This window comes from Coturnix japonica, chromosome 11 (genome assembly GCF_001577835.2).
Source record: "Coturnix japonica isolate 7356 chromosome 11, Coturnix japonica 2.1, whole genome shotgun sequence".
Classification (NCBI taxonomy): domain Eukaryota; kingdom Metazoa; phylum Chordata; class Aves; order Galliformes; family Phasianidae; genus Coturnix; species Coturnix japonica.
The window spans coordinates 6,225,097-6,244,534 of record NC_029526.1 but is presented as its reverse complement, the minus strand read 5'-3'; the positions used below and the strand labels follow the sequence as shown (position 1 = coordinate 6,244,534).

Below are 19,438 nucleotides of genomic sequence, written 5' to 3'. Positions count from 1 at the left end.
GATGTACATCAAATGTTTTATAGAGGTTGCTTTTTGTTTTTTACACCAAATGGAACACTAGTTTACAGGAAGTCAGTACGCATTATTTATGCTATAGCATTTGTCATCCATAAAGCATGACTAAAGGACTAAAGAAGTCTCGACAGTTAGAAGCACAATCTTTAGTCCCCTTCAGAAGTATGTTCTTTATTTCCAGCCTAATAAAAATCACTGTAGAACAGTGAAAAAGGCTGCAAGTTCTTTTGAGCAACACAACACGAGAACAAGCAGCAGCAATCTCACTAGCTCATGCACTTACACAGCCCTGTAATACTCAAGTTGCAAGTACCAGACTGCTCAGGGTGACCCTAGCAGGCTCTTAAGCTCAATTTCCTTTCAAAACCTGAGCTGAAAAGCAGATAACATGAGCACATAACCTTTGCTCCAAGCCAGCCAATGGGGGGAGTGGGTCCATGCTTATTAAATTAATTTTGTGTATTTAGCCAAGTTTCCGTCAGCAGACCAGAAGACAAAACTCAGGTAAATGTAGGCACACTTAATCAGGTAAGAGTGAGTACTGAATTCCAAAGACTGCACACAATTTGTTGTGTAGTTGTAAGGAAATGCTAGACTGAAGAATTTCCTCCTCTTGAAAAATGTATGGTTATCCTGTGGCAATAGATACATCTCGTACATTACATCTGTGCACAATTCCAACAGCCTAAACACCTCATTTTAGTTAGTAAAACTTTCCTTCATTACATGATACCAACTGCTTCTCTATTATTTTATGAATCCAATGTGATAGGCTTTATGTTCCTTACCTGTAGAATTACTTACCTCATCATGCATCAAAATAATATGAACAAGAGTTGTCTTAATAGATCTATTTCTGATAAGAAAGTTAAAGACAGTGCACAGTAAATAAACTGTATTTTAATGTGTTACAAAAGGAATTAATAGTCAGGCTACCTCTCCAAACAGATGTCCAATGCTACTAGGTTTGACAAAGATTGCCTTTAAATAGCTAGAGATGAAACAGCTTTTCACCTTATCCTTTTTTGCTTTGCATCTGTTTTGTAACACAAATACCATATACATTCATGGTTAATTTTTTTTTCACATAGAGGCAGTCTGCACAAAGCCCGTATCTTACAAAAGCTGTTACGGCTGGTGAATCATATCTGTAAGAGATTACTTGCATTTGACTGTGTATCATATCACCAAAATAATATACAAAAATCAGTTCAAGAAAATTACTTCAGTAACAACCAAGAGAAAGGAGGACAAGAAAGTGAGCAAGAGTAAATAGTGTGTCAAACTTTGAGCTAAAGCACAAAGCAAAAAAATTGTTTCTAAATTTGCCAGGTATTTTCTTAACGAGAAATGTAAAAAGACTGAAAACATCTCGTTCTGATCGCCCTTTCTTTGTTTTTTGGTGTTTTCGTTTGTTGTTAAACAAATGGCCTGCTGTATAGTTACAAACACTGCGTAAGACAATACCTTCTTTGTACTGGAAAACCAACAAACAGAAGGATGCAGCAGAGTTTCTAAGCATCTCTAAATTTGAAACGTGATTGTTTTTTTTTAAATGTGGAAAAATCTTTGTAGTTCTTTTTTTTTAGATCATAACTCAAAGTACAACAACATCTAGACCTGTTTTTAAAGGAGCTTTCTTTCCTGATACATCTTTGAACATAATTACTCCTTTCAAGTTCAGTACATTCACAAAATAGCTCAATTAAGAACAGTATCACCGATTAATTGACTACTGGAAAGAGACAAAATTTACCAAACATACAGAAATATTAATTTTACCATAGCAATTATGCATATCAAAAGATGACACCTGTAGTTAAATTTTTAAAGATACAAAAAAAAAAAAAAAAAAGAGAAAAACCTGAATTACAGAAAAGAAAGTCATATTTATTTAATGAAAAACTAGAAGTTAATAAAAATTAGCAAATACACAAAAAATATACACAAACAGCAGCAATACTATGTAGTGACTTACAAAGGAGGGGGGGAGGAGGGGCGCGGGAAGCAGCGGCCAAAGCCCAAACTGCTCAACATGGCTTGTCAGTCAAAGGGGGAGGAAAAGAACACAAACAAAAACACGAAACAGTATCCTTTTCAACAGTACAATCAATCTACAAACAAGTTTTTAGAATTATTTTACAACATTTCCTGTAGAATCAATTCTTAATACAAAAGATGCCCATTTTGGGTGTATATATATTTTCAGTGGTTTACTGTTGACTTATTTTAAATATATTAGTGTTACTACATGCAACTGCTTCCTGTAATTTAACAGCCTTTCCTTTTATTTACCTTCATATATGTCTATCCTCCATCTACCAAATAATTTGTCTGACAGTCAACGATGGTTACCCTAGTTTCTGCTAAATTAAATGCAATGGTTTTAAACACTGGCCTGAAGAGGTTTGATTGCCATCTCAACACATCGATATAGTTACGTTGATGCCTAAATTGCCATTTTCTGCAAAGAGCTGTGCAATGCTGGTGTCAAAGACTAGACAGTCACTATTCATAATGGCTGTTGCAATTCCCTCATGGATAGATCGAGGAGTTGCTTCCCAAGTCAGTCGCCGCCTATGACCGTTTAACTCAAGTCGATAAGCAAAGTTTTCTGCTTGCTTGCGTGTTCCTATCAGCTGTACGATCGCAAAGAACTGCTGGTGACCATCATATTTTTCCTGTTTCTCCAATACTAACATGAAATGAAAGCCAAAGCAAGACTGCATCATAACCCAGTCAACAGCACCAGGAAGATTAATGTCTGTAGCAAGGAACACTATATCTTCTCCCTGTAGTGTTGTAATTGACTTATGTTGATGCATCAGATGTGGCATTACAGCATCCAGAGAACCTTGCCATTTACATGAAGCACCAGGACATGGACAGGAATAAGGCCTAAACTCACATAGCTCCTCATGGTCTGCTTTTTCTGTGTGTGGCAGAGTTATCTCACATCCAGAAGAGGCATATTTACACGGGAATAGTACAGAATTGGCAACTTTCTCCATAGCCAGGTTACGAATGGAGCCCAGCGGGCCTCGGCAAGTTGGGCAGCACGTAAGTTTGGGGCGACAGTTGCTACAAACAAGGTGGCCACTCTGACACTGAAGAATTGGTGGCAGCACATAGTCAAAACAGACAGGACACTCAAAGAGACTAGCCAAGTCATTATTGGAAGCTGTGGTGCCAGTGAGCGCAGGCACTCTCTGTGATGGCGTACACTTTGAAGTACCTGTAGGTAGTGCTGTGGCAGTCTGACGGCTCATTTCTATAAGAGAAGAGAAAAAAGAATGAGGATACTGCAGAGATGATATCTAAACACATTGCATTTTATTCTGCATACCGTATTTCTTGATTACAAAAAAAAAAAAAAGAAAATAAATTAGACCAAAAGAAGCAAAAACCAAACATACAGTGCAACTGTGCATATTTTACATGTGGATTTCCAGCTGTGCTCCAGAGGACAGATACTGATACGACACAGGTCTAAAAAGGAAAGATGTTCTGCTCGCTGTTCTGAGCTGAAATTTACCTATTGGAAGCTGCAGGGTAAAGGTTCACACCTTTACTAAGGTGCTTACTACCCTTGGTACTAAGCATAACCAAAATCTTCAAAGATTTTTGTTGTTTTGCTGATTGTTGCTGTTTTTTTTTTTTATATTGCACTTACAAGACATTCCGTCAGGTGGGTGTAACAACTGGGCATGCTACGTAACAAATCTAAAGCTGAGTTTTAAGCTTGATGTACTGTATCAGGATAACTAAAAAACAACAACAAACCACCAGTAACAAGGGAAAACACAGCTAAGAAGATTATGACACAGCTCCTTCCCTGGATAGGATATTGACTCTTCACTTCTATAGCTTAAAACACATCCATTGCTTCCACTTGCTGAACTAAACCATGTGTGAAGACACTGGGAAATACAAAAATAAATAAAATAAATAAAATAAAGGAGATAATTGGAATCCATTACACAGAAACACTCTTAACCACCTTAAGTGTTTCTGTACAAGTACCTCGGCTCTGTATCTGTTTGTGTATGTATAAAACCAAAATTAAACTTTATCTTTAATCTCCTTTATATTTGACATGGGAATATTAAGCAATAGGCAAGCTTCCCATATTTAGAATTATTTCAACCACAAACAAGCTTACTCATACTTGGACTAGATACCACAAAGCAGCATACTGCGCGTGCTTTAGCAAGGCATGCGCTATTCAGGGCGTGCGATGAACAAACTATGAGATTCCAGGAAGCAAACAACTTATCCCTTGATGCTGGAAAAGTCTGTGTGTGCTTCATCTTACTTGCATCCCTACCTCCTGATCCCCAGGACCCATAGACAACAGCAGGAAAATTACTGTTCTGCAGGCAGTCTGACTGGCCGGGTAAGCTTTGCTCAGGCTGATAACACCTCGGGGAGCCCCGTACCACAGCGAGGTAAGCAGCCTCCAAGCTTCACACAAGACCTCACGATGCAGATGCACTTCCCACCTCAGCTTTCAGTGCTTCAGAAGCACTGAGGAAGACACTGCACAGCCCTGGTTTTGCAGCACTCCTGCCTGTGCCCAGCCCTCAGGAACAGCCAGGTGCCACCCCACCGAGCAGGGAGCCAAAATGCACAGGAATCTGAACTGAGTGAGCCACTGCAATGAACGAGCACGGAACAAACTGGACAATGCAAGAAACTGCAGTTTACCAAGCCTGAACCTGCCGAAGCCTAAGTTCCATCATCTGTGAACATAAAAGGTGAAAAATGCCTCACAAAAGTAAAAGTAGTAAATGTTTCATAGATGTCTTAAAACATGCAAGGTAATGGCAAATCCAAGTGTTTCTAGCATTATACAGTTAACCTGTATTTGCCTTTTTCTTACTTTCTCAACAAATTACCAACCAAAACCTAACAGGAAATAAAAGATTAATCATATTTTTAGTTAAAAAACATCTTCTACAGGTCAAAAAAAAAACACAAAAAACCCACAAAAGAACCCAAAACAACACAACCCTATGTGCAACACTTGCCATTAGCTTTGTTCCACACACTGGAAGCAAGTGCATAAGCAACGCCAACAAACCGCAGGATGCTGGTTTGTTTCTGGTCATCAGCACAAACAGTAATTCCTGCAACCCCTACTATGTGAAACATGGAACAAACTGCGTAAGTTTAGCCAGCTGAGTGAAAATGAGATAGATCTTAACACTCCCAAACTGCAGCCTGAGGACAGCTCTGCCCTGGGTGAAACCAGCCCAACATGACAGCATCACCTGTGAGCCATGGGGCAGCACTGCAACAGATCTGACAGATCGCAGCACAACAGGAACACACTGCCGAGAGCTGCTCTGCTCACAGACAAAGCAAGGCTGCACTACCCGAGTCAGGAAGTGAGCTTAAAATGCTTTCCTACTACTTGAAATTCAGGTTCTGGTCAAGGCAGACTGTGGAAGCTCTTATGGGCTCCATAATGCATGCAAGTTCCAAGGTTTTGATGCTCTTAACAGAAGACATGGAGAAAACACACAGTATGCTTATGATTCATCACTGTAAGAACCACCAGGTGAGAGTCAAGGAAGTTTCCGACCTAGGGACTGAGATGAAGAAAACAAGTAGAAGCAACGTGTGGAGCACGTGCCAAGGGCTGGGCAGTCAGTAAGCCATGCTAAGTGCTTGGGGCTCTGCCTCCTGCCATGCATGGCTGTCCCAGCAGCCGCCAGCCCCATATGGAGCTGTGAGTGTGCAGCAGTGCACGACACCCACATATGGGCTGTGAAACCCCCAGAGTAAAGTCATAGTGAGAGCAGGAAGGTGCAACAATCTGACTGAACAACCCAGCAGATGTGCAGTCACAGGGAAAGCAGCTTCAAGAAAAGTTCAGAAAGAGCTCAGGTGCCATGGAAGTAAGAACAGCACATTTGAATAGATTTATGCCATCTCAGCTTCTCACCTCTCCAAGTCATTAGTTTCAGACACCACCCTGGAATCCAAACTTAACTCATTCCACTGAAATAGAGGGTACTTTTGATGCCTTCAGGCTAACACCATCCACTTTTCCAATACCTTTGCTGACTCTCAATAGATTACACTGGGAATGAATGCCTTAAATACCTTTTGAGAAGGTAACAGTATTAATGTTAGAGGAAAAAAAGGAAAAACAACAAACCACCACAAAATATCTGCGCAGTTACCTTAGTGTTTGAAACAAGGAAACCATCTGTGTAATGCCTAGGAGTGGTACAAGGACAGAGAAACACGATAACTAAGTGTAGATCCAGTTAGCCACTGCCATCAGAAATGTGCGCGATTCAGTATTCATGATACAACATAAACTGTTGTGCTATGTACAAGCCGTGTCCTTAACATTTCTGAAAATAATTTCCCAAGGAATGTACCTCCCTGCATTCATAATAGCCAATGCACAGCAAAACCGAAAAGAAAGAGGTTTCAACAGGTGCCATGGCAGTACTGTGTCCTGCCCTCAGCACCACCACACTGCAGCAAATCCATACAGCACCAAGTGCCTTGGAGAGTAAGTTGTGAATATCTGTAAAATAATAACATTTGGGATTTCTGTTCCTTTTTAAACTCATCTGGGAGCCCAAACCTTTTCCATTTTGACATCTGGGAAATCTTGGATCACAAAAGGCCTGGCACAGTTTATGTCAAATCTGTGGCCACCTGTGCAAATCTGATGCTGCTGAAAGCACCACTGCTTACACAGAGGCCCACTTCAACATTTTTAGAAGTGCTTCTGGTTTGTGGCATAAACTACTAATCAACAACATGACACCATTTAGTCTCCATCTACCGTTCTTAATTTATGAATTATGAATTTTTCCAACTCTTTCAGACACCATTTTCCTTAGTGCCCCTGCTTGCTATTTCAGACATATCAGGTCTTCTCTCTTCCTGCAAAGCAACCAAAAAGCACAGCATTCCAATGTAGAATATTTTAAGCCAAGACAAAGTTTTAAATAACAAAATGGCAATTTTCATGATTATTTCATTTTGGAAAACAAAGTCAGAAAGTATCATCTGTCCAGTTCATCTCCTTTTCACACAATTACAAGAATTTCCATTAGCTTGTAGTGAGCCAGCCTGCCTAAAATTGCAGGTAGTCTTTTCTTGCACCTCCAGAAAGTGATTCCCTACCAACATCCCCCTCCAACAGGCATGAAGAGAAACCTCAATGGATTTATATAATCATGGGACTGGTCATCCTCTTTGTGATCATCTGCAGTGAACCATCAGACCCTAACACTCCACATGTGTCTGATGCTACCATATATATTCCCTTGTACAGAATGCTGTCACCAGCTGAGTCATTACCAGCGAGCAATCCTGAATTTTTCCAAACTCAGCATCTGCAGCAGATGCAAACAGCACTGTGCAAACACGAGCACTGTGTTATTACACCCATTTAACTGTAGTGACATGTATCTAATCCAATACAAAAACCTGAGTCTTGGATAGTGTTATTTCACTTTAACCACTGACATTAGCTTTCTCCTATCTCTGCCAGGATATTAAACAGCCACCCAGGTGTTGCCTGTTCCTTGCTGCCAAAGGTTTTCTTCCCAATAATTTTATGATGTAAAATTAGGAAGAAAGAGCAACCTAGACAAGGTATGCAACAACCACATAAAATATAGAAACAAAGAACTTCATCGATTTCAAGTGAATAACCCATACGTAACAATCCAGGACTTTACAATTTAGTGTATAAATTCCAAAGACTCAAGATCAAAGCTGGCATTGAGTATCTGAGACTGTACTGCTGGGAGACTCTAGTCCTGCACAGAAATGAATTCTGAAATAAAATACATAGAGGAAACAATACTAACCAATAACATCCCAGATTTCATTCTAGAATGAAAACCAGAAATGTCTGATCAAAAGCAAAAATCCTGTGTCTGGCCCATTCAGTCTGTACTATATAATCAGAGAACATTCCAAGGTTCACACATATTTATGCCTAGAATTAAACAAGAAAACGGACTGATCTGTACACTCAGGCCATCAACGAAGCATTATATAGCATTATGTGACTTGTATCTCACCCCTTTTATTTTTTTGAGCTTGAAAGAAGAAGCAGAACAGAAATAAAAGAGAAACTATAAGTGAAATTTCTGAAAATTCAAGGTACATTAAAAGCCACCACTAGAAGAAGAAAATGCAGAGATACCAGATGTAAGCTGGTATAAACAAAAACAACTGATATGTGGTTGTCTACTGCGATGAAAGACAGGCTAGTGAAACAGTCTTTTCCATTACACAAAGTTATAAATATAGAAGAAAAAGAACCATTTTCTAAATACAAATCAAAACCAAACGCTGGCATTAAAAGGTTGTGGATCATTTCCAAATAGAAGTTCATGGTATTTTTCCTTTTCAGAAACAAGTAACTAACTCAGCTTGCTGATACTGCATGTCCCCACCCACCACAGAGGAGTCAAGATGGTGATATAGAATTACTGTTCAGAGATTCACGTTCTTGCACTGTACCTTTAGCGGTGCTCTGTGACCAAGCCCTCCTCTTTTCTCTGCTCACCAGCTCTGTGTCTCCAGTGTCAGTATCAGCAGTCAGTCAGTGGTCAGAGCATTCCTTGACAAGAGGACACCTGAACCTCCAGCATGCCCACACCTGGAACCTACAGCACAACAAACTGGTTTGAATTCAGAACAGCTGTCCCGTCCCGTACCACAGCCTCCTCTGGCTACCAAACTGAGTGCACCTTCCTGCAGCCTGCCACAGCCTGAGCACAGCAATGCTAACTGAGGTAAAGAACTGGAAAAACACAGAATCTAACAAAATAAAGACACAATTCACATGAAAACATGTAAAACTCCACATGAACAACTAGCAACGGGGAAAACAGTTTTAAGTGATTTATTTATGTTTTAGCAATATCTTATTTCCTTTTAACACGACTAACACAAACTAAACTGCAGTACATCAGGATCATCCTGAAACACTAATTTAAGTCTACAAACACTGGTGAACAGTTACCTTATCAAAAGTTCCAGCAATAAAAGTAAGCAAGGCATCCAAAGTGACCAGCTACCAAGTAAATCAGTAAGTGCCAGGGGAAAACAATAAGTTATTTTTCATGCTGTAATACACACTATCATTCAGAAGCTCCGTGAGATATCACAGATGGACTCTAGATGCAAGTTGAGGAAAAACAAATAAGCACAGAACGACTGTGTAAGTGTTAACAGCAAGTCCTACCAAGTGCGACAATTTGAGGGCTGCCTTTCTCTCCTCAGTGTGATTTTGCAAAAACTATACACTGTATACTGTAATTGCCATGCAATATTGCATCACCACTGCTGTGTCTGTGGCAGACACAGGGAAGAGGGTGTGGCATAGAAGTGCCTACCTTAACTCAATAAAGCTAAACTGAAAGAAATATCTATGCTTTGATGTGCTTTCACATACAGAATCTTCCTGCAATAACTATTCCATTCCAATTCTATATCTATTTTATACTCAAACTTTCCTGAATAACTACAGTACTAGGGTACAGATCATCAAAACAACCTGACCTGATTTCAGAAAGACATGGCTCACAGGAGACCAATCATAAAACACAGAGCTGCTCTGTAGAAGGAAGTGTCAGAAAAGGATTAGGTATATTGACTATTTCAATACAAACCTCTCCATTTTTTGCTTAAGTTCACAGGTACTTTTGTCTTAAGTATCACTTGATTCTTGTGTTCTTTAACCTGTTCTGTATTCCTGTACACAGGGCTGCACCAGGAACACAGTGGATTTGTGTGAAGGATGGGTAGCCTGCCTGTGGAGTGTGACCATGTACAGACCAGGCACAGAGATCTTCCTGCCACAAGGTATGTCAGACACAGATGTACTACGATGTGTGGGTTTCAAGTATGACCCCGTAGCAGTGGCACTGACAGCCTTACACTGCGACTCACAGATCTGACTCCTTCCTATAAAACAACTGTGCCTTTTCCAGTTCAGGTATTTAATCTCCTTAAGTGATCTGGAGTGAGAATGAGAACATTTAAAAGAATGACAGAAAGACAACGTCCTCATTTTCTCTTACACCACGCGCAAATGGGATAAAGCACATAAGATTTTAAATGTAAAGAAGCGGCATTTCTACATTTTGAAACAAAATGTTCATAGTATAGATGATTGTTTCAAACTTTTCAGTACTTCATTTCCTTCAATCCTATTTTTTACATGCCCTGTGTTACTAGCATCCATTCTTTGAAGTACACGTGTCTCCACTAAACCCAAGGCTGTTTAAGTACCTTATTTGTTCTATGCTCATCAGTTCGGAATCAACTGCTCCTGCTGTACTACAGCATAAGGATTCAACTTTCACCATTTAAAATCATGCTTTTAATTGTTATTACAGTGCCACTTGCACTTAAATGTGGTTACTGGTAAGTTGACGTGGTCCTATTTCTGCACAGAGCACTGGCTCCACATTCTTTTCTTTCCTCAGAACACACTTTCCATGAAAAGTTTTCTAGTTTTAGAACACGGCTTAATCTTACAAACAAAAGCACTTTTCAGTTTATCTTATCAACCTCAGGCACAGCAACCAGAAACGCAGTGCATTGCTGACTCCACTAACCACTATGTTACACAAGAAGTTTCAGCGTTCCTTGAGACCTGAAAAGCAGAATTAGTGGCACTGAGCAGTCTGTGGTGTGGGATATTCGTGGCAGACCCGGGGTTACTTCCTGCTCCATCACAAGTGTCTGAGTCACCACAGGCACCTACTTCCCTGCCTTTAAAGCACTGTGCGTGGCTGCAAGTCTCAGACAACAATGCAAGAGGCAATGAATTAACACGAGGATACTAAAGTAACCCTATAGACCCTTCTCAAATTTACTTCCAGTCAGCAGTAACCGAATGTCATGACATGTTAAATGACATTATGTTAAACTATTTTAATATCTCAGTCCTTAATCCAGCAACAGTCGGACTGCAGACACTGATTACTTTCCAAAGATGGCCCAAGTCCTGCTCATATACAGATAACTGCCTTCTTCCGAGCCCAGCATTTTCTACATCAGAGAGACAAATCAGGGAGACGAGGCATTTGCAACATCCTTCTCACTGATTTTATTTTACCCAATCTGAAGACCCATCAACTCTATGTTGACATCTAATGGAAAGCCAGTAATAGAAACCTCTTTGGAGGAATCCTTGGATTAGCAGAAAAAGTTCTCTCAGCCTTCATCCAGCAACCCAGGTTTCGAAGCTAGTGATCCATATCCATATCCATATAACGATAGCTCTCAGACCAGAGAACTGTATTTTCTTCCATCCCTATTAATTTCTGTTCAGGTTTATCAAAAACAAGAAGTACAACGTGCAATTTCACTCATTTCTATTACCCGGGAAATGCTTCGCGGCATACAGAGTTAAAATCCAGCCATCATCACTCTGAAGTCAGGCTGAGACTGAAACAGTAAATAAAACACGAGCCATTACAAATGCCTGGGAGATGACAGGTGCAGATATATCTTACTGCCACTTTGTGCTCCCTCAGCACTTTCTAGATTCAAACATTACTACGTCTTTCTCTGAAAGTATTGTCCCCCATCCTGTCACGTGGTTAAATCACAACAAATGTGTGATGCAGTGCTGGATCTGGAACGTCAAACCCTAACAATGACTCTATCTAAAATGTAACTGTAAACTTCAGTATTTTGTAAACTTTTCCTTTTATTGGAGTGTTACAAAGAAAAAAAAAGAGAAAAAAAAAAAGAAGCCTTTTTGTTGGATGATCAAGTGCTCAGAAAACAACCAAAGTTTCACATGCAACTCTATTTCCTCCTATGCATGTTAAGGAACAGCGCTCACGAAATACTTATTTTCTCCCACTCGATCCTTTAGCAGAGCAGCATCTGTACATACCTGGAAGTATGTGCACAAAGAACAATGCTTATTCTTTAAACTGATCACCTGATTTAGAATAACACTGTTTCGGACAGCAGATGTTTTTAATACACACAGAAATGCTCTTAAAATTACTGCTTTACAGGTGCTGTTTGAAATGAACATCCATCTCAACTTCTGTTATGAAGTGCCTGCTTTTATTTGTAAACTGTCTGTTTTAAATGATTGTACTTGACCTAAAAGCCCAGCTAAAATTTTACAGCACACCATCAACATCTGCCAGCCAAATCTTCCCCGTCACACCTGTGCAACCAGTCTTCAATTACAGCCTGGGCACACTTGCATAATCACAGCTATCAAACACGTGGGGACAAGGCATACGCAAACTTCTCTACTGTGTTAACTCCTCCGTGCTCCAAAAAAGGGGGAAAGAAAATTCTGCAAACGGAACTCATGACCCTAATGATTTATACACATGTATGTGTGGTTCAAAACAAACCAGTAATCAAGGCATCAGCTGAGAAGATTTTCACTGCTTTTACCAGAAGACAACTGCACATGCATGGAAGCAGAGGGCAAAGACCAAGGCTTAAGGCTCATCTGTATGCAAAATGGAACTAATTCACATCGATTTAAAAACTAGCTTTAACTAAGAGTTTATCCTGTACATCTTAAAATGGGGTCATATATGCATCAATACATGAACGCATGTAGAAGTACACGTTTCAAATTTGATTTCCAGAACGGCCCTAAGTAAATCAAGAAAATCAAGAGTTCAGATAGCTGACCCTAAGACAGAAGTCAGAAGGTTCAAAATGTGAGCTACAGGTACTATCTTTCAAAGAGAAACTAGCAATATTGCATGTTTTAAGGGCTCTTAAATATTTTAATAGCACTTCTAAGAACTGCTTGCTTACATATTCCATAAGAGCCTTCAGATACCATTACAAACAACTGAAGAAAATGATTTATCTGCAGTACAAAGAACAATCCACCAGATCCACACTGCAGGACTCCAGGCACATGTGCACGGTGTGCCAGAGTGCAGTCCCACCATCCCTACAACAAACAAAAGGAAGCTGCCACCACAAGGAATGGCTGTGCTGCCTTGTACCCATACGGTTTATCTCTGTTTAAGGTAACGCATTCAGCAAAATCAGCCATGCACAACTACACGAGTGCTTACACCGGCACAAGGAAGATATCAAAAGGGAGCTGGCACTGGGAGGGCAAGACTCCCAGCTGTAAGTCTGCACTTACTCTGATCCCAAGCACTCCTACAAGAGGGGATGACTTCTCTTGCAGCAACTCTTATGTTACCATGCAGGAGGCTATTCTGGGAAGTGAACCAGATAACAGTTACCCACTGCTCACAGGTGATTAGTTTTCTCCTGAGCCTGGCAATGAAACAGCCCCACTGCACATTCACACTGATGCCAGCTTCACCGTAAGTGTTAACACTGGTGTCACCACTGGTAGCCAGAGCAGAAGTTGTCTTTGGTAGCACAGAATCCTACCCTCAGCGTGCTACAACTTCCTCGGGGCTACATCTTCTGTTACTTCTTCTCTAATGCTGAAATGTTAACAGCAACAAATCATGTAGTTTAGAAATAAAGCTCTCTATTAGAAGAAATCACTTTTAAAATCCACTTCAAAGCAGCGTATACATCACGTTTTGGCATAAAGAAACATGCTAATATTTTAGTTATCAACCCCTTCCAAAGTACAGAAAACACAACTTTTTTCTCATGACAGATCTACAACAAACGAACAAGAGCTGACTTTATATACACCTGCATTTCTAAGCTAAACATCAGCTCTAGCAATCTTTACATAAATGAATTTATTTTCAAGCCTTCCCTATTTAACACCAAGTTGTTTTGAAATACTCCTCCCTCCACTTAAACCTTTTCAATCTTCCAACAATTTATACGTTCGTAAAATGTAACATACAATTTTCCTTTATAGATATTTTTCCTTCGATGTTTCATCTGAACATGTGTTTGAGAACAACTCTTAAAACTGTGGCGTTCTACATCCTCCTCCTTGACAGCATTCAAACTACAAACACAAACACTGAAAAGCCGCTGCTGTCTTTCATCAAAGACTAAATGAAATTTTGCTCTGTTTGGTATTACATGTGAGAAATGTAGGAAAGAACATCGAAATGTGAACGTAAAGGCTTCATAGCACAGACACCAAAGTTCAAGGAATTGCTGCTGCACTTTAAAGGAGCTGATGGCTACTTCGAACAACAGACATTATTACCCTCTGCTTTTCTTACTGTCTCAGCAAGGTCATCAACGGTTACAAGAAAAGATACACAATTGCTTCTAGATAAGGTAAACAAAAAAGGAAACAGTCAACAACTGTCTGCAGGTGGATTTCCTGTTCCTTCTAAATCCATTTCCCTGCAGGAAAATATTCATAGTAATTTTATAAACGCATTTCCGGATGCACAAGGACAAAGACAATTGTCACCATTCCAATGCTTTACTTCCTACTGAAAACAGACAATCTCAGCTTCCACACTCAGTGCTGTGCTTCTATAAAGAGAAACAAGTCACAATCAGAAATGCACCATTTGGTTAATTGTCATCATCTAGCTCTATCTGATTAAAGCACCGGGGTATTAGTAACCAAATCTCTCATTATTCCTGTAATAACACACACACCAAAAAAATCACCATTTCATGGATTAACTCAAATGGGAATATATTTTAAATAGTTGTCCAGGACATTACAGAAGCACAGCATGTACTGGGGATTAGAACTAGAATGGGGATGTGTTTGTATATAGGTTTGGGGGTTTTGTTTTTTGGGTTGTTTTGTTGTTTCAAGATGAAGCATGACATAAAAGCTAAGAGTATTAATGGAGCATCACTGTCAGGTTTTGTTCTCCTTTCCTAGCATAGTAGCATCTATAGCATGGTAAAAATAAACCAAACCAACAACCTCAAGTCAGCAACTTGGGAAGATCTGTTAAAAACAATTGAGAACTAACAGGAAAAACACCATAAAACTTGCAAGGTGCAGTGAGCATGCAGTATTTATACAGAGCTCTCCGCTGCTAGTTCACAATGTGATACTGTAACAGAAAGCACAGACCAGAACTGCTTTTCTACCATGACACTGTGCTGATGCTGTTTAAGATATTACCAGTACATAAACTCTGAAAAAGTGTAAACTGCCTCCAAGTATTCTTATTAATCAAGTAAACAACAGAAAACATTTCAATGAGGAAAAGATGTCTCTACTTCCAGTGTATTTCTACCAAAGCCAAAACAGAGATCTCCTACTATTCTTTTTATCCCCCCACATATCTAGTTTTCACTTTTTGTAATGATAATTTTCCTTAAAAAAAATTGAACAGCCAAACAAACAGAAAACCACACAAAAAACCCCACCAACATAATATCCATTAAAAGCCATCTCCTCAATGTTCACCTCAGAGAAGAAAAGCTAAGCTTTGAGCCTTAACCAATAGCTGAGATGGACTAGAGCTTGACTTTACAGCGTGCTTCACTGCAACTGGCTTCCTGTGCTTCCCCTATGAAGCACTACCTGCACCGAGGTACAACACTGAGGGATTTGTGTAACTACAGACAACTGCAGGGATCAGTCTGATCCCTGAGCATCCACAGACCAGAAAGGTGAAACAAAGCTCAGTAACAGAGCTTGTTCCTTATATGTGTCCACAATTTCTGTTACCATTGATTCACCTTGACTACTATGGTTCAGCAGCTTCCAAAACTGAGACAACTGCTGAAGAACATACACAGTGATATTCTACTTGGCAAAACTTTGCCCAACTTTTAAAGCTAACACTTAAAAACTAGAAATGCTACTGCAAGCAGAAAAATAAAACAAAGCTCTTTTACCTTCAGAACATCATGTTTCTCATAAGAACTGAATATCAAGATCTCCAGAATATTTTGTGTGAAGACCAGAGCTCATAAAACTATTCTGCCTGATTCCTTCGAGCATTCAGACCAGCAGGATTCACTTCTGACATAAACTCATCTGCTCCCCCCTCCCCAGCGCCAGGAACAAGTGTCCTTGACATCCAAGTAGTGCTCCTTTCTCAGTCTGCACTGAGCAGACAGCAGCAACAATACTCACGCCTGAGCACAGAAAGTACTTCTGCTATTTAAAATATTTACTTTCCTTAGTTCACACCTACTTAGCTGGAGCCACTGGATTTCAGAGCTAACTCATAGCACAGTCTAGTAAGACTACAGCATTAGAACCATACCAACGTAAATATGGATTAATTAACAAGATACTCCGTCATGACACACTTTCAGGACGAAAACGCTCATTATTTCATCTTTTAGAATTTGTGGGTCACAACAGACTCCTAAAAGCATAGAAGATATTGTTCTTAACCTTGTGCCTTCCTGCATCACTTTTACTTACTATAAAAATGCTGAAGGTAATTAAGAACATCCCTTTCCATTGAACTTCATGCAATTATCATTTCTAGCACTCAATTTCAACGTCATTATAACAGAGCAAATGACAGAAATATATACAATGCAATTTATTGTCTAAGCAGGTGTACTATTCTGCAGCAGCTAACCAGCCCAGAGATCTGTATTTTAACTACTGGCCTCAACATTAGTCTACCTGTACTGCAGCACCTCAAATATTCTTGAAGACAAGCCAGAGGAACTTGGGGTTGAAAAGAGTCCTTTGCGTCTTCCTTCCCCTCTGGAATGCACAGCGCTGGCCTCTGAGTTTAGGAGGGAGATAAACAGACAACTGAAACTATGTCCTGTGCGTGGATATCCCACATCCTTCATGACCTACTCCAGTTTGCTATAAGCCTTCCTGAAAACCACTCACGTACACCTCAAAACAAGTCATTTTACCTATTGAACACTGAAGCAAATCCCTCATTATGAAGAAGAGCTAGTGTTGGCCAAGAGCAGCTGGAATAAGGGCTGAATAGAGAATAATAAGAAATATGTTTACAGTTGTTACAAATTGTGAACTCAAACTACTCAAAGGTGCCACCAGTTCACCACTGAAATAGTGCCTCACTTCTTACCCTCAAGAACTATCTCTTACAATACACGCTGTTGTTCCCAGTGTTGTAAAAGGGGAAGAACTGCAGGTCTCCAGCCTTTTAAACGTGTGGAGCTAAACAAGAATCTGCCCCACGCGCTGCTCCCGCAGGACCTGAACAGCAGGGGCACGAACCGCCCGTGCCTCCTGCACAGCCTCCCCCTGCTCAGCCTCCCCCCAGCCCTCAGGCCGCCCCCGGGCTCCCCCCACCTCCGCGGCCAGTCTGACCTTCGACGCGCGTTGCCCGGCTCGCACAAAGCGCGGCGGCGGCGGGGCCGGGCCCACAAAGGGGCAGGCGGCCCCACAGCCGAATGGCGCAGGCCGCGCTGCAGGCCCCGAGCCGGATCCGGGCCGGGCCCGAGCCCCGCGCACAATGGCCGGGCGGCACCGCTCGGCGTCACCCGGCCGCCGTCCCCCTTCCCTTCCCCTCCCGGACCCGGCCGGGGAGGCCCCGCCGCACCTCGGCGCACGGGGCGAGGCCGCCTCGGCCCGGCCGCGAGCAGGAAACCGGCCGCGCTTTTAGGCCGCGCCGGGGCCTCGTCCCGAGGATCCTCGAAGGCCGCCGCGCCGTCCCCGACACGCCGTCCCCGGGCCGTTCCTGGGGCGGCGGCCCGCAGCCCTTCGTTGCCGCGCGGGGCCTGTCGGGGCGAGGCGCCGAGGCCGCCGTGCCGCGCTCCGCTGGGCGCTCACCTGTGTGCGCTGTGCCGGGAGGAGCTGGCTGTGTCAGGCGGGCTGGCTCCCGATGGCGCGGGCTGCGGGGCGACGTGCGCTCGGCGAGACGCTGGGTGCCCGGCCCGACCCGCCCGCGCGCTCCCTGCCTCGCTCCCTGCCTGGCTCCCTGCCGCCTGCCGGCCGAGCGCACACACAGACACACTCACACACACACAGGCACACTCACACACCGCCGCGGGGACGCGCCGGCTGCGGCGGAGCTCTCCTGCTGCCACGCGCGCTCCCGAAGCGGCGAGCAGCGCCCCCGCGCACGCGCACCCGGCAACGCCGCGCGGGCCGAGCCGCCCCGGCGCCGGGCGGGGAACAAAGGCCGCGCTGCTCCGGCCGCGCCTCTCCGCGGGGTGGCGCCGGGCTCGGCCCCGGGACCGCTCGGCCCCGCCGGCCGCCAGACCCCGCCGATCTCCCTCCTCGGCCCGGGCACGCTGTCGCCTCTCACCTGTATCGCCGCCCAGCCGAGTCGTGGTCACCCGGCTCCGCTGTGGGAGCGCGGAGATGCGCCGCGAAAGAAGGGGAAGGGGCCGCGGTGCGCAGGGCTCGGCCCTCGGCCCCTCGCGTCCGCCCGCCCCGCTCAGGGGCAGCGCTCCCGGGCTGCGGGCGATTGTTGTGGCACAACGGCATCTGCGGCGTCACGGCCCCCGCGTTCCACACGGGCTCGGGCAGAATAGCTCGCCATGCGCCAAGAAAGGAGAACGCCAACAGCCGGAGCTCGCCTCGCGGCTCCCGGTACCGCCCGCACCGCCGCCTGTTCCCCTCGCTGCCCTTGCATAACGCGGCCCAGGCCGGCCCCGGTCCAACTGCGTATGTAACTTCAACAGAAGGAAATCATGTAATTGTGAGTGTGCTTACATACGCAGTGCTGGATTGGTTATCTGCTGAAGCTATTCAGCGGTTTGCCAGAGGAGAGCCAGTTTATTTTACTTTCAGTTACACATATATATGTCTGCATTTTTTTATTTAATTCTTTTTTGAGCAACCAAAGCAGATCTTTGGCTCGTTTAATTTGTTACCCAGTTGGTTCTCTCTATCCTACTCACTCCTCTTGGTGACCAGAAAGCCCTTCTTTGTGTAACATTCCCATGTTGAATCTGCCAGTATCTTAGTTCAGAGATGGTTAGGATTACTTTGAAGAAGCTGCCTTCAAAGTCCAGCACCGCAGAGATGCTGCAAGATATGCATCTAACCTGCTATTGAAGAATCTTCCCAACTGTAAACAGCACCGATTATTTATTGCCAAAGAACAACAGGTACAGAAGCAAAACTTCCTCATGCACACTTCCTCACTGCCCAGTTGTGTCTTAACTTCGTAGTGGCTGCTCAGCCTTCTCTCCTTAGGTATTCATGAGGAAGTGTGCACGTGGCAATGACTGCCAACCTGAAGTGGGGTTGTCTTCCTGAATACTTAAGAAAATACATTCTGATTAAGCATTATTATTTTATTGTGGAAGGATGTGTTATTGAAGCAAATATTGATAAAGTCTCACAATCCTATATCGAATCAGTGCATAAATATAAGCATTTCCCTTTCACAGAGTACAAACTTGTTCCTTGAGCAGTGAAACTGGACTTTTCCTTACCTCCTTCTTTACCACAGCATCCTCTCACTTTGCTCTTGGCAACCTCAGCTCTGAAATGTGCCCAGCTCACTGGAACAGACCCCGTAGCAATACCATGTAGGCCCCATCTCAGTAGGAAATCAGGGTAAAAACACTTCAAAGGTCACATAAGTCACCTTCC

The 19,438-nt window shown here is 42.8% G+C and overlaps 2 protein-coding genes across 6 annotated transcripts in view; one reads left to right on the top strand and one right to left on the bottom strand.

The window, feature by feature from the left end:
* The window catches only part of LOC107319238 (translation initiation factor IF-2-like), a 65,605-nt gene that overhangs the window by 344 nt on the left and 45,823 nt on the right, over nt 1-19,438 (top strand). For 2 of the 3 annotated variants that reach the window (XM_032446995.1, XM_032446994.1), the window contains exon 1: nt 17,693-18,536. In XM_032446995.1, the coding sequence (XP_032302886.1) occupies nt 17,715-18,536 (822 nt within the window). In that variant the 5' untranslated portion in view covers nt 17,693-17,714. Of the gene's footprint in view, nt 1-8,572; nt 9,871-17,692; nt 18,537-19,438 lie in introns of those variants that run through there. The other variant, XR_004308612.1, reaches the window with a different exon arrangement.
* On the bottom strand, nt 896-18,239 carry SIAH1 (siah E3 ubiquitin protein ligase 1). 3 transcript variants are annotated; one of them, XM_015873917.1, is made up of 2 exons: nt 18,141-18,239; nt 896-3,286 (listed from the first exon to the last, which is right to left on the bottom strand). In XM_015873917.1, the coding sequence occupies exon 2, from the start codon at nt 3,282-3,284 to the stop codon at nt 2,436-2,438; it is 849 nt and encodes a 282-aa protein (XP_015729403.1). In that variant the 5' UTR covers nt 3,285-3,286; nt 18,141-18,239; the 3' UTR covers nt 896-2,435. The 3 variants fall into 3 exon arrangements, with proteins under 3 accessions (XP_015729403.1, XP_015729402.1, XP_032302887.1); XM_015873916.1 differs by lacking the exon at nt 18,141-18,239 and adding an exon at nt 17,663-17,782; XM_032446996.1 differs by lacking the exon at nt 18,141-18,239 and adding an exon at nt 8,524-8,637.